At 47.6% G+C, this 13,210-nt stretch overlaps 4 protein-coding genes across 4 annotated transcripts; 2 read left to right on the top strand and 2 right to left on the bottom strand.

Moving 5' to 3' along the window:
• Positions 1-329: 329 nt before the first annotated feature.
• DFJ58DRAFT_723608 (uncharacterized protein) lies at positions 330-1,595 on the top strand (the record flags this gene model as incomplete). Its single annotated transcript, XM_041385029.1, has 7 exons — positions 330-687; positions 744-772; positions 826-861; positions 917-1,040; positions 1,091-1,381; positions 1,434-1,501; positions 1,551-1,595. 7 exons carry the CDS (start codon positions 330-332, stop codon positions 1,593-1,595), a joined length of 951 nt encoding a protein of 316 aa, XP_041248347.1.
• A 491-nt stretch (positions 1,596-2,086) lies between these two features.
• Positions 2,087-4,570, top strand: DFJ58DRAFT_742708 (uncharacterized protein; the record flags this gene model as incomplete). Its single annotated transcript, XM_041387219.1, has 9 exons — positions 2,087-2,549; positions 2,605-2,734; positions 2,786-3,017; positions 3,070-3,124; positions 3,176-3,223; positions 3,483-3,562; positions 3,614-4,027; positions 4,087-4,113; positions 4,188-4,570. The coding sequence occupies 9 exons, from the start codon at positions 2,087-2,089 to the stop codon at positions 4,452-4,454; spliced, it is 1,716 nt and encodes a 571-aa protein (XP_041248346.1). The 3' UTR covers positions 4,455-4,570.
• Positions 4,571-5,958: 1,388 nt separating this feature from the next.
• On the bottom strand, positions 5,959-10,285 carry DFJ58DRAFT_858964 (uncharacterized protein; the record flags this gene model as incomplete). Its single annotated transcript, XM_041393985.1, has 26 exons — positions 9,649-10,285; positions 9,400-9,564; positions 9,309-9,337; positions 9,110-9,256; positions 8,909-9,060; positions 8,839-8,849; positions 8,750-8,781; positions 8,609-8,698; positions 8,507-8,556; positions 8,424-8,455; positions 8,346-8,371; positions 8,233-8,299; positions 8,114-8,185; positions 7,921-8,058; positions 7,806-7,865; positions 7,683-7,754; positions 7,512-7,631; positions 7,262-7,456; positions 7,120-7,209; positions 6,902-7,053; positions 6,795-6,852; positions 6,709-6,748; positions 6,549-6,651; positions 6,372-6,474; positions 6,151-6,319; positions 5,959-6,098 (listed from the first exon to the last, which is right to left on the bottom strand). Exons 1-26 carry the CDS (start codon positions 9,964-9,966, stop codon positions 5,959-5,961), a joined length of 2,631 nt encoding a protein of 876 aa, XP_041248345.1. The 5' UTR covers positions 9,967-10,285.
• Positions 10,286-11,697: 1,412 nt separating this feature from the next.
• On the bottom strand, positions 11,698-13,141 carry DFJ58DRAFT_767533 (uncharacterized protein). The gene is made up of 6 exons (XM_041388865.1): positions 12,843-13,141; positions 12,581-12,789; positions 12,293-12,507; positions 12,013-12,241; positions 11,890-11,959; positions 11,698-11,836 (listed from the first exon to the last, which is right to left on the bottom strand). Exons 1-6 carry the CDS (start codon positions 12,957-12,959, stop codon positions 11,795-11,797), a joined length of 882 nt encoding a protein of 293 aa, XP_041248344.1. The 5' UTR covers positions 12,960-13,141; the 3' UTR covers positions 11,698-11,794.
• Between the last annotated feature and the right edge of the window lie 69 nt (positions 13,142-13,210).

Here is a 13,210-nt window from a genome sequence, read left to right as displayed (position 1 = left end):
GGTTTGAAAAAGGGGGGCAAAGAAAATACGTTTGCAAATTCAGCTCAAATGAACAGCGGCATCGCGGCACACCTTCCTAATGTAGGCAAATTTATGATATTATATTCTAATCAACATATTTCGAGCCTACGGAAAGTCATCCATTACCTGGTGACATTGCAGTGATCGTCTTAAGTTCTTTCCTTGTGTCTTCACCTCAAGTATTACTACTTCGAGCTGTCACCACAGGCGCTCACTCGTTTAGTAAGTACTAGTTTGAGCTCTATGCTCGCAAGCTCGCTTTATAGCTCAAACTGCAACATGGCTTAACAGAAACGTTGATATCTCAGATGGAAGCAAACTCGGGGGTCACATTCTACGAAGCTCAGATCGCTCTTGCGTGTCAATGGGAAGGTCCCCGCTATAATGGCGGCGACGCTCCGAAGGAAGTGTTTATCAAAGTCCCTCAGCCTGCGCAGGAAGGCATGACTTTGAGCCAAACCAAGATGAAGCTGGGGAAGGTGCCTCTACCGGCCTCATACGACGACGCAGTGAACATTGTACGGAGATTCGAGAAAGGCTCAGATGATATCAGAGGCGACGAAGATGTGTCCGATACCGCATCGCAACACAGACTGATGGACCGAACACGCTTGAGCGACGAGATTTGGTATGGTTCCGAGGCAGAGGAGCGGGATGCGTACTATCGTTGCATGTCACTGGTAATTTATACATGTCAGAGCTTCTCTATATTCACTCGAAAGTCATGATCGTTGACGACAGACGTGTTATTGTGAGTACTTCCGGATCGGCCTGTATCTTTTTCTGATTGGTGACTGGAGCTAGATGGGTTCTGCGAATTTGAATGACAGAAGTCCAAAGGTAGGCCGGCTACTGCTGAGCAGGCATGTGTAATCTCACAACCCTCGCCTTCTAGGGAGATGGCGATTCCGAAATCGCGCTCGTTGTCGAAGACGGTGACATAGTGCGTGCGACGATGGACGGGCATCCATACATGGCCGCACGCTTTGCGACTACTCTGCGTCGCAAGCTCTTACGGGGTGAGAATAATGCGAGACCTGCTCGAGTGTTAGTAAACTTATATACACAGAGCACCTCGGCCTTATCGAGCCTCAGAACGTCTTGCATTCCACCGAGAAGGTCACTTCGTTCATGCGATGCGCGCCAGAGCCCGACGACGACGAGATCGGGACGCGGGAAGACAATGCCGTAGCGGATTCCCTAGCAGACAGCACCCTAGAACTATGGAATCGTACAGCAAGAATAAATCGCGAGATTTTCACTGAGGTCTTCCGCCCTGTGCCCACTAACCTTGTTCGTTCCTGGTCTGCGTACGAGGCAAGCAACGATGTCTACGAGTTTTCTCGGAGCATGTTTGACGGTTACTATGCAGAACTATTTGCCAAAGGTTAAGACTGGTCACGTTGTACCAGAAATACAGCTGCAACGTATCAAGGAACGTCTTTCCCAGGTCAGGGGTTCAGTGGTCGAGTGCCGTCTGGTGCGCTCCAGATATTCTATACGAGATTGCCGCTCACTTGTCACCCCAGGATTTCTTGATCGATGACAAGGAGTTTGTTGAGGATGTTGACTAGCTGGGATTGAACCCAACGCTTCCGATTTACATCTGATCGAAGTCGTGGTGGCGTCGTCGTGCTTGGCAGTATGGACACAATGTATACTGGTATCTATGATCAATTGTGTATAAAATGTTGTTGCGAAGTTTGTGGGTTAATCATGCCTCTGTAGATTTTAGAAACAAAAACAGAGACTATTCAAGCACCATTTCAAACACCAAAACCGCGGCGAAGAGCATGGATTAGTGCATGCGTTGGTCAGGAGGACATGAGGCGTTCATTTCGATTATTTGTGGGTAAGGATAATGCCCGAATCGCTTGAAGAGTTCAAGCTAAAGCAGACTAAAGCAGGTTATTCGAAATAAGGCAACGTTGCTGTGGCAGAATTCGCCGCAGAACGGATCATAATAAGATTACACTTACATAGTCTCAGAAGCGCTTCTGACTCCACTGTTTCCCTTCCCAGCTCACCGTGTACTTTTCGCCGTTGCCACTTGTCGCATTCAACGATGAGCACAATGACTGACTCTCAGCGGCAGGGTCTTCACCATCCATTTCTTTCTCATCTTATTGCTCTTCTGTCAGCTTATGAACTATGTCCTATGTCGACTCCACCTCCACGATATGATGGGCCTGCAGATTGGCAAACAGACACTATCATTCGCTCTCTAGAGGCAGTTGCACGCAGAATGTACACTGCGGAGGAGATCCTGGCCTCAATGAAAGCTTCGGAGTGTTGGCAAACAAATGGGCCAGAGACAAAGAAAGGACGCAGTGTAGGCGACACTCCCATGTCCTCATCTTCATCTTCTCAGAAAGAGACCAACTCATCTTCTTCCCTCATGCAGTCCAGTACCAATGTCAATGCTTTCGCTCCGTCTTACAGTTCACCAGGACCAACATCTTGTTTTCAGACCAACTCAAACCTGGCAGCTACTGTAGAATCAATCGATGTCGCCGATAGCACGAATGGTGTAGCCAGCAATCGATCGCACGCCAGTCAACAAACCACACTCTTCTTGTGCAGGTTCAATGTCCTTATCACTCGATGAACTTCCAGCTCATATTGATGCTGCAACACTCCTTCAGTCATTTTCAAACGGAAGCTCGGCCTCGGCACCCCCGACATCGCATCTCGAATGCATGGCTTGCACAACGTGCGGAAAGGCTATTACCGACACTCTGATTGTGAGCTGAATTAATAGTAGCTTTGATGGCTCGCCCAATGGATCTCCTCTTGTCGTTCCTCCTAGTCCTCTTGCTGCTGCAACGTTCGAAAGCGGCATGAGCGCCGTCGAAGAACTAAGGTTACTCAAGGCTCAGGTTTCAGATGTCGCTCGTGTGTGCAATGCCGTGGCCAGAGGCGACTTGTCCCAAAAAATTACGGTTCCCGTGCAGGGTGTGGTCATGGTTCAATTGAAGGATGTCATAAACACTATGGTATTCGTCCAGAATCTTACCTGAAGGTCTCACTCATGCATATCATTATCAGGTCGACAAATTGGGACAGTTCGCCAAAGAGGTCACTCGTGTCAGTCAAGAAGTTGGTACAGAAGGGTAAAGTGGCTACCAACCCAGATCTTATACGATTTACTCAGTCTTCCGCAGTAAACTCGGTGGACAGGCTCTCGTATTGGACGTCGAAGGTACTTGGCGGGACTTGACTGGCGTCGTCAATAAATTAGCCGCAAATTTGACCAGTCAAGTCCGAAGTATCGCCAAGGTCACTAAAGCTGTCGCGCAGGGAGATTTGTCGAAACAGATTGACGTTGGAGTGGGGGACCCCTAGGCGAGGGGCGGAAGTAGCAGCCGGGTAGCACCGTAGCTTAGTCAGCCACTCAGTGTCCTTTGGGCTTTGTCGTAGCGTAGTGCTGTTCACCACTTTGCCTTGCTCGCGACACGCAGGCACACAGTCGCGGATACACCGCTCCAATATCGATGCCTGTGGCGAAATCCTTGATTTGAAGAATACCGTAAACGGAATGGTTAATGCATGCATTAGCCGTCGAAGTTACCCGTATCACGTTAGAACTTAGAAGTCGGTTATCAAGGCAAGTTGGGTGGTCAAGCGCACATCCCAGATGTTCAAGGTGTTTGGTTCGAGTTGGTTCACATTGTGTGCCCTTTACCGTGTCTTATTGGCACAGTGGCCTAATCTGCGTTTCAAGGTCAATCGGATGTGTTCAAGCTTGACAGACCAAGTGCGGTCTATTGCCAACGTCACAGCGGCCGTTGCTAGGGGCGATTTGACACAGAAGATTGAGATCCAGGTCGAAGGCGAGATGTCAACATTGAAGGGCACGGTCAACTCCATGGTAGACCAGCTGAGCGCCTTCGCATCCGAAGTCACTCGTGTCGCGCTTGAAGTCGGAACGCAAGGTATATTGGGTGGTCAGGCTCGCGTAGAAGGTGTGCAGGGTACCTGGGCTGACTTGACACGCAATGTGAATGTGAGTTATATAAATAGTGTTCTGGTCTCGTCAAGCGTCGTTGATATGTCGTGTGACAGAAAATGGCTAGTAATTTGACTGACCAAGTATGATCGATCTCGGAGGTCACAAAAGCTGTTGCCTTGGCGATCTAAGCAAAGTCGTCAACGTCGATGTCCAGGGAGAAATGCTATATTTGAAGATGACTGTCAATTCTATGGTTGCCCAATTGTCTACGCTCGCCAACGAAGTCACTCGTGTGTCTCTGGAAGTTGGTATGGAAGGTATCTTGGGTGGGCAAGCGTATGTCCCTGATGTGCAGGGCATGTCAGCTAAGAAGCTGAGGTTGACGTTGGCGCTTGCGAAACGCGCCCCACTTGACAAGATCGCGCCTTTACCTGCTGCGCTTGTTCCAGCCCATATCCGGAAGATTGTACCGACTATTTAAGGACCCTGTTCCATATTTGTGGCAGACGATCTTGGGATTGGACTGCATTAGATTATACTATACGTGTAGGCATGTCGGTAGAAGTAATAATGTTGAGATTAGACTTCTTGCGACGGATTTGGATGTCCGCAGTCCCTCATCACAACCAGTCGGTCCAAGCGCTTTGTCTATTTGAAGGAGAACTATGATGAGAGCTCTAACTTTCAAAGCAACCCGTCGGGGTCTAGCAAGTCAGTGACTCATTTCTGGGCCCGTCACTAGGTTGATGGACTCGCGAACGATCCAGTGCACCGTGATACAACCTTCACTCCTCATATAAGTCTCATATTTATCTCGTCTGACAACGCTGATTGTTTGCTTCTTTTATGTTCGTTCGCCGTCGGACATAGGTCTATCACCGAGAAGCTTCCATGTCAAGTCGTGTGCTCGACGAGTCCCAGGCTCCTCATGTTCACATGGGCCATCCTAATGCATCGACGCAAGATGTCACGTACGTAGTAATCGTGATACAGCTCACTGGCAGGCTGAGGATTGCCGCCAACGTTGTCACTGGTAATACAATCATTCAAAGACCTCTTACTGACATCGCTGACTTTATAGCGATGGACTGACTCAGTCGAGTCGGTGGGAACGCCGTCACATCAGTAACCTTCAACACTGTAGCTTGCTCCTGGACAACCGTCAACAATCACTGTTTCAGTCGCCTTCGATACAAATAAGCAGTCCATCTTTAAACCTCTTTGTGTCGAGATGTTCAATCTACAGCCAACCGTCTCTCAGCTTCGGCGACCATTTATACTCTAGTAAGAATGTCCAAGTTGTTCTATTGATACATTGTTTATCCGTTGACATCTTTTACGGTTCCACCTCGTACAGTGTGGCCGCACGGAACTCAACCTAATGGGTGGCCCGTATCTGGAAACATGGATTAAGATCCTGTTCTAGCCCATGGGCTATAATACGTATCCGACAAGTGGAGGAACTTTACAACCATATTCACGACGCGATGCACCGCTTAAAAACATCACCTGAGGAGATGTCGAGATTGGCTCCGCACCCGTTCGCACAACCGCCGTCGGATTCTTCGTTGCATTAAACTCTTTATATGTCATCCCGTGCTCACGGAGTGTATGCACCAGTCATCGACGAACCTACTATGACATCAAATCTTCTCGCTTCCCATGCTATTGTCATTCGTCTCATACCATTGTCTCTCACCTACATTCGCAAAGTCCTTTGCGCATGCCTGGGCCCTGGGTAACACTTCTGCTATTAGATGTACATGTCATCCTTTAAGTCCTCACTGCTTTCTTGTCCAGCATTTCTCTCTTTTCATGTTTGCTGTCCATACCTTGCTATTTTTGTACTGGTATGTATTCACTCGTAGCTAAGACCTGGGGTATTTGCAAAGCTGGATCTCGGCGAACCTAAACCGTATCATGATGCACGATTCCAACCTCAGTACAATATATATGTGTATATTAATCTATGATTACTATATAACCTATCTTGGTGCTGCGTTGCGTTCTTTATACCTGTCCATGATCATCGCCACTTCTCCCAGTGGGGTACTATATTGTTCGTCGAGGAATTTCTGCATATTCCTCCGTGTAACCTTGCATACTTGATCATCTCCCTGCACACCTGACGTCGAAATCAGTTGATGCCTGTTCAGATTGAAGGCAGCGTGACGTACAGACAAGAGAACGGTCGATGATTGCGTACAAACGGGCGAGTGCTTCATCGAGTGCTGTTTCCCCCTTATTCCTTGCCATTCGGACGGCCGTCATGACTCGATCGACGAGTCCAGTATATAATTCTCGGGCCTTCATTGGACTAAATTGTTCCTCATTCAGATCCTGGGCCTGATGTGAGACAATAGTTGTGATCTTTACGAAGAGTCAGGGTTGTACTCACCTTCATTCGTTGAAACATTCCTATGCCAGATTCCCTTCCAACGATGTGATAGTGCTCCTCCAGCGCAGCGCGGAGAAGTCCCTTGAACGAACCGCAAAACTCCCTGCGATGATACAGTCAATGTAAACAGAACATATTGACGGAAGACCTTACCTTTGCATTGTCAAAAGGGCTGACAAGTACTGGTCTCGCGCAGGATAGATGGTATCAAATGGATGTATAAAGTTACATGCATTGTCGATGTGTGGTGCAATTGCTGTCGTTCGTTGGGCTCGGTTCTCTGCACAGAAATGAAGTTGACGTTCGGGTTGTCTCATTCGTGGAGTAGACTACTTACTGATAGATCGAATTGTGTCGTTGCAAATATTCGAGATATCCTTCAATCGAGTCAATAGATCGTAAACCATGCGCCACGGTGCTTACCACGACGAGCGAATGGAGCTCTGTTCTTATGAAATCGTTGAATAACTTGTGCCACATACTTTCTCGATAATTCAGATGAGCAGCTTTACTATCACGAAGCGACAAACCTTGATGCATTGCCTTCTAACATTCCGTGGACGAGGTCCTCGTTAAGATCTGTCGATCGCCATTCACCCTCTCGGCGCATGAGAGAACGGTAGCTGCGCCATTGATGATTCTCTCCGAGCATCTTGATGGTGTTCAGACTGCGCTCAGCTGCCTAATGGACAGTCAATATTTCATGAGCATTAACCATTCATTTGCAGACGAGGGGTGTGATGCTCACCCTTTCGGCTTCAATTCGAAGAGCTTGTTCCAGTTCATTCACGTTGTTGTCGATCTTTGCTCCTGAAGTTTTGCGTATCTCGTCGACAGTCTTTTGCTTGAATTAGTACATTCGTACTATAAAATAATAACTACTGGCTTACATCCTTGAGAGCTTCCACCAGGTTTCTTGCTGCATCCTCATAGGCTGTGAGCCTCGAATCTCGCCGTGAAGAAAGAAAGTAGCTCTCAATTGATTCCCACAGTAATGTTGACCTGTGCGCGTGGGCATCGATGTCTGAGATCGCTTTCTCGGAACCAAAATCATGAATATGACGACACAATTGCGGAATACCAGTCTAGACTCGGAAAATCGTTAGCAATAAGATTTGGTCAGCCAGAGGGGAGACAAACATCTTCGAGATCAGTAAAAACCACCGGAGCTCGGTATCGTCTATCCGTCAGTAAAAGTTGGGTGTAGTCCATGCTTCCAATGCAAAAAATCGGTAGCGAAGGGGGTCGACTGACAGAATCCTAACAAAAGAAGAGTTGACTTTGTACATTTCAGGAAGTTGATCTACACACCTGCTTAATACTACAGTACACTTGACGATAGAGCTCCAGAAAGACACTTCGTGCCCGAGCAGATCGTTGGTGCTGACAAAATATTCATGAGTAGATATCAAGGCATTAAATAGGTATACGCACTGCAATGTATGTGTCTTTGGCAGCTTTTGCCAATTGCAGTTGACTAGTTGTCTGGTCCTTCTGGATTGCGAATTAGGTCAGACCCATTCATGCTCGAAGTAAATGAACGTCAAACCATCTCTCTGGTCGAGCGTAGGCGCTCCGACAGTCCCGCGAACTCGGGACCATCATTCGGAGCCATGTAGAAGTTGAGAAAGAGCCTGTCCAATCGTTTCTCTTGCTCATCCAGGCTTTCGCTGAGATGGACGATCTCCTACTGCATGCATAAGTGTCGAGAAGCTTGTGTCAAATCAACATAGCTTGTGCACCTGACGCATTTTCTGGATTATCTGGCGTTGGTTTGAACAGAGATGATGTAGCTGGTCCTCGTTGATTCGTACCTAGTATAATTGTGAGGAACATGGACTAGAGAAGAGTGGCGACATACGTCCGCTCCGGTTAGCACGATCAACAGCGATTCTACGCGGCCGTCTATTGCGATCATTTGATGCAAGCTGCAACACGTGGGTGCACAGATCCGGAAAGTTGCTGAGCACTTACAATTTTTCGAAGTAGTTGTGCATGGCCTAGCGATAAAATTGACAAGTCAAATCAGATCAGTATGTTCATCCGTCTTACCTGGTCATCAGCCGCACGCTTGATGTCTGCAACTGATACAGATATTAGCGGTAAGACGAAGCCATTCATCTCGCTTTTCGAACCTAAAATTACTACCTCAACATTTTTGAGGTATTCTTTAGTACGCTTCGTTCTGTGAAAATACTGTCAGTGCAAGAAAATAAATATCCATAGTGCTACAAAACCTTGTTTTATTGGCATCCCCGAAACCAGGGACGTCGACGAGTGTGACAGCACCGGATGCGAGCACTTCAAACGCTCCGTAAATGCGAACACTAAAATTGAAAGTGAGGACACTACACGATCGGTGTCGTTGAGATGTTTACCTGTCTACCAGATGCCAGACAGATTGTTCCGACTGGAGGGCCTTGAATGATCACAGGGTCATCCACGGTTTAAGAACTGCGTGACGCACCGGTTGTTCTCCTGTTATATACGAAGTTAAATATGGCCGGAGCTGTGCATGATTTAGATCAATGGAGTACGAAATATCCATTGCTGACTTTCCTGCAATTCCAGGCTATCAAAGCCTGTGCCTGTCATCTGAATGGTGGTACCAAACATGGACGCCACGGGTTCGTGTTGCAGGAGTGCATATACGTCTTGATGGGGCGGGGGGAATGATAATGCACGAAGGCTGCAGCAAGCAACGGTGAATGAAAATTCAGCTTGAAGTCATGACTTACTGAGGATAAACCTGTACCGACAACGACATTAGCATAGCCCGCACAGTAACATAGAAAGAACATTCCTCTTTTAGGATGTCCCATGCATCCAACGCAGGCCTGAAATCGTCACGTTCGATCTTCAAAGCACCACCTTCACAGACAGCACTGCATGTGATGGATGTGATGCGGAAATAAAGCTTTCTGAGTGAACACCTACGTGATATCATCTAGAAGATTTTGCAGAGTCTATGGAACATCAGCCCATATGTCTGATATGTCTGGTATAAGAGAAGGTCGTGGAAACTCACCTTTTTCCACTCGTCTTTTTCGATGAAGTTAACGCTTGCTCTCCAAGTTGAAGGGAGCAAATCTTCGTAGATTATTTCAGTCTGAACAGACGTGCACGCGCTAGACGCGCAGCGTGCCAAAAGGGTCAGAATAAATAAGGCAAGTATCAGTGAATAAGCTGACCCCTGCGAGATGCAGTTCAATAATTCCAATCAGTGAGCGCTCAAGCTTAACGGTAGTAGTAGTAATAGGTAGTAATCATTACTCACGTCTGCTCGCGTTGATAACACTGGAGCACCCAATATGGCATTGATAGCTGTGCTTTTGCCAGCTCCTGTCCTACCGATAAAGGCAAGCTTTCGAGTCCGAGGTTTGCAGTTGCCGAGATCATGTGCTTCCGCTTTCCATCTCTGAAGGTCCTTGTCGTAACCCTCCCTTCCTCTTGGACCAACTTTTTCGAGCTCTCGTTCCAAATTCTTATTCATGCGCCAGATGAGGTTGTAACACGACTGTGCGTCGTGTGGCAATGACATGTATATCCCGCGATCTTCGACTTCCGAGCCGCATACTTCAACTTGTCCTTCCATGGACCGCCGTGCTACAGTCAGTGATCACTACTAGTCAATTGCAGACACAGGGATTGTTGAGGCTTGGAGGCTTGGAGGCTTGGAGGCTTGGAGGAAGATATATCTTATCGATCAAAGTGCCTTGAACCAAGTTGATCGATTCTGATTCCTCAGGTCTCCTAGCCGCATGAATCCTCCGACTTCTTGCAACGAGGTGTGGAATTTCTTGGGAATTTCCAACCACCGGCTCGCAACTTCCGCAACCATGATGTTGAAGATGGGTGCCATTTTATTGATATAGTAATGTGAATATGAACATATGGACTCATGATGGATGAGGTTGACAGAAGAGCGCTAAATGGTGCTAAATGATACCCAAATTGAATTTGAAATACCGCACCCTCACTAAGTTGCTCGTCGCTAAGCGCTAAGTACTGCCAGTGAGCGCTGAGCTTTGTATACGATTCAATCTGGACTCTGCATGTGCAAAACCTCTCAGGATAATGGTGCATTCGATTATTTCCCTGGACCAGGCTCATCTGAACCCCCTTTGCAACGAGGTGTTGAACTCCAGCCACCCGGCTCTCGACTTCCGCAACTACACAAGTTCCGGGTGTCGTTTTATCGGCCTAGTACCACTGGTAGTCCATCAGACTATCTTCCATCTTGTGCAACCTTATCAGCTAGTCCTGCGCAAACAATGCAATGATCGATGTTCAACATCTCAAACAGCCTTTTGATTGGGCGTTAGATCACATACTACCGGAGCTGAAGTTGCTTTGCACTTTGAAATGTTCAAAACGATCTATATCAGCCCCAACTCGAGTTTTATACCCACGATCCATCACGACCGTTCGAAATGTTGCATTCATACCGTGATGTTTTCCAGACCTTGCCCACGTATCGGAAAGGGAATAGATCGCCTCTAATTATGCATAATGTTGACCGCCCTCCTGATTTGCTAGGCAGACCTGCCAGCTCACAGCACACACCGAAGTAAAACAGTTTGCTGGCATCGCAAACAATTGGCATGACCAGATCAAACCATGATAGGGAAGCTTCATTACTGCCTCCGTTACAACATCATAGGACAGGCTGAAGTCCAGACAACGCTATCCTGCCTCACGCTGTTCCATTTGCCCTGAGTGCTCATGGACCTCTTCTCATTACCCGTACTCATCTAGAAGTAAGTTCTATCATGAAAATACACGTCGTTTGCTAATTATGAATGCAGGGAACATCCTGTAAGTCAGTTCCAATGTCACATCCGGCACCGTTTTTGCTCATCGGTGTTACCCGCAACAGTCCTGGGCAATGCTGGCCTCACTTTAACACGATCCATAGTCATGGAACGACCATTCTCGAGGACATCCTCCCATCCCCTTGGCAGAATTCTTCTTATCACCTTGTCACACTACCATGGAGGAACCACCATGGGTGATGAGTCGAGCTCCGATGAGGAGATCCGCCTCGCTGCAGCAATGCAATTCTCTGGATTTATAATAGGCTGTGTGTGGTCTGTCGATGTGTCAGGTTGTTGTTTCTTTGCCTTTTACAATATAATCGATGGTCTAGGACGATTAGATTGCACACACGCCGCGGTAGCGCTGCATTAGGCTGTAAAAACAGTGCGTAAGGGGATTCCACTGCAACAGTGAACCGCTTACCGCCGTTGTTAACTGTGCAGATCTGAGTGGTATATATAACTTGACAGCGGAAATTGAGATGCCGGGACACACATGAACCTTGATGGAGATTATACTAGAATGATATTCTGTTGCATTGAAACTATTTACAATGTGCATTCCGTGTGACAGTCATGTTTGTTTTCGACATGCTCTTGACGACCTTATTCTTCCTCAGAGTCAGAGTCACTGGAATCCGTATTCTCCTGTGCAAAGAGTCGTCAACTACACAATTGGTGAGTTAGATGCGATAACTCACGTTGATGTATATCGGCACTTCTGTGCCATCCTCGCGGAGAGGTGCCCACGGGACGGGAGCGGGAACCCACCTAGAATGTCCCTCAATTAACGTCAGTCTGACGGCAATAACGAGTGCACTCACAACTGTTCGCCTGTGCGTTCTGGGGATGGCGATGACCGCCTGTTACGAGGGTGCCTGACATGCAGAAGTTCATACAAGGGGGTAAAACAATGCTCGATCTTGCTTCCGTGGCGTGCTAATCCAGTTTGTGTGTCACTCCACCATCTCATCGAAGCCTTTGTTTCAAGAGTGGCCACGGGCGCCACAACGGGCGCGGAAGCCAGAAGAGCCATACTGATCTTTTCGCCGCCTGCACCTGTATCAGTGATTGATTTTCTTTGCGATAGGATATTGCTCTCACTTGTATCGGAGAGGTACAAGGAGTACGCAGGACAATAAAACACCTTCGTCACGAGATGCATGGACTGAAGAAGTTTGATGCTCGCGAGTTTCCCAAGAACATCAGACGTGATGTGTTTCATGCGAGGGTTATCCATGAGCAAGACAGCGCCAGTGGTGCCTTTCTTAACCTGCCATGTTCCTTTGATACTTGCTGCGGCAATCCCAGGTACGCCTCTGGTGGAAACGATCGGAACGCGATATTAGCATCAAGACAGGAGGATCGAACGCTAGGGAGTGGGGAACTCACGCATGAGAATCGACGCTCATCTCGATGCGCTTCACGTTCTTAGACCAAGTCGTGAATTCAGACTCATCCGGACAGTCTTTGGCATGATGCTCATCAGATTCAGGGTTGATACCTGCCTTGATGAGAAGAGGCCTGAATTTATCCGAGTAGATGTTGCCTTCGACGGACAAGTTCCCCGTAGTTTTGTCGATCCTTCCGTACGACCCAACCTGCTCGAGATTGACATGCAACAGATGGTTATTTAAGCCACAATAACTCGCACCTGCATTTCGGAGGGCGGGTCCCAGTTGGCATACTTTCCAGTTCGATCGAATATAAGTTCGATGAACTTGCGTTGCGCATGCGAATTGGGTTGCGTGTTCCAGGACCACATTTGCATGGCAAGTAGTATGCTTTCAAGTTGCCAATGAATATTGACCGCGAACTGGAGGTATATATAAAGAATGCTCGAGGCAGTGTGCTACTGCATCAAGGCAGTATGCTGCTGTGCAACCATAACAAACAGGCGTAAAAACTTGCTGATGGGCCTTGTCACGACACAGCACGTTGAGTGCATCGAAGCTATCTGCTTAAATTCCAATGGAAGTTGCCATACACCTGTGTGCGACTTGCCTAATCTAAATCGGGCTC

This window comes from Suillus subalutaceus (assembly GCF_016647625.1).
Source record: "Suillus subalutaceus strain FC151 chromosome Unknown DFJ58scaffold_14, whole genome shotgun sequence".
NCBI classification, from domain to species: domain Eukaryota; kingdom Fungi; phylum Basidiomycota; class Agaricomycetes; order Boletales; family Suillaceae; genus Suillus; species Suillus subalutaceus.
This window is presented reverse-complemented; position numbering and strand designations above follow the sequence as displayed.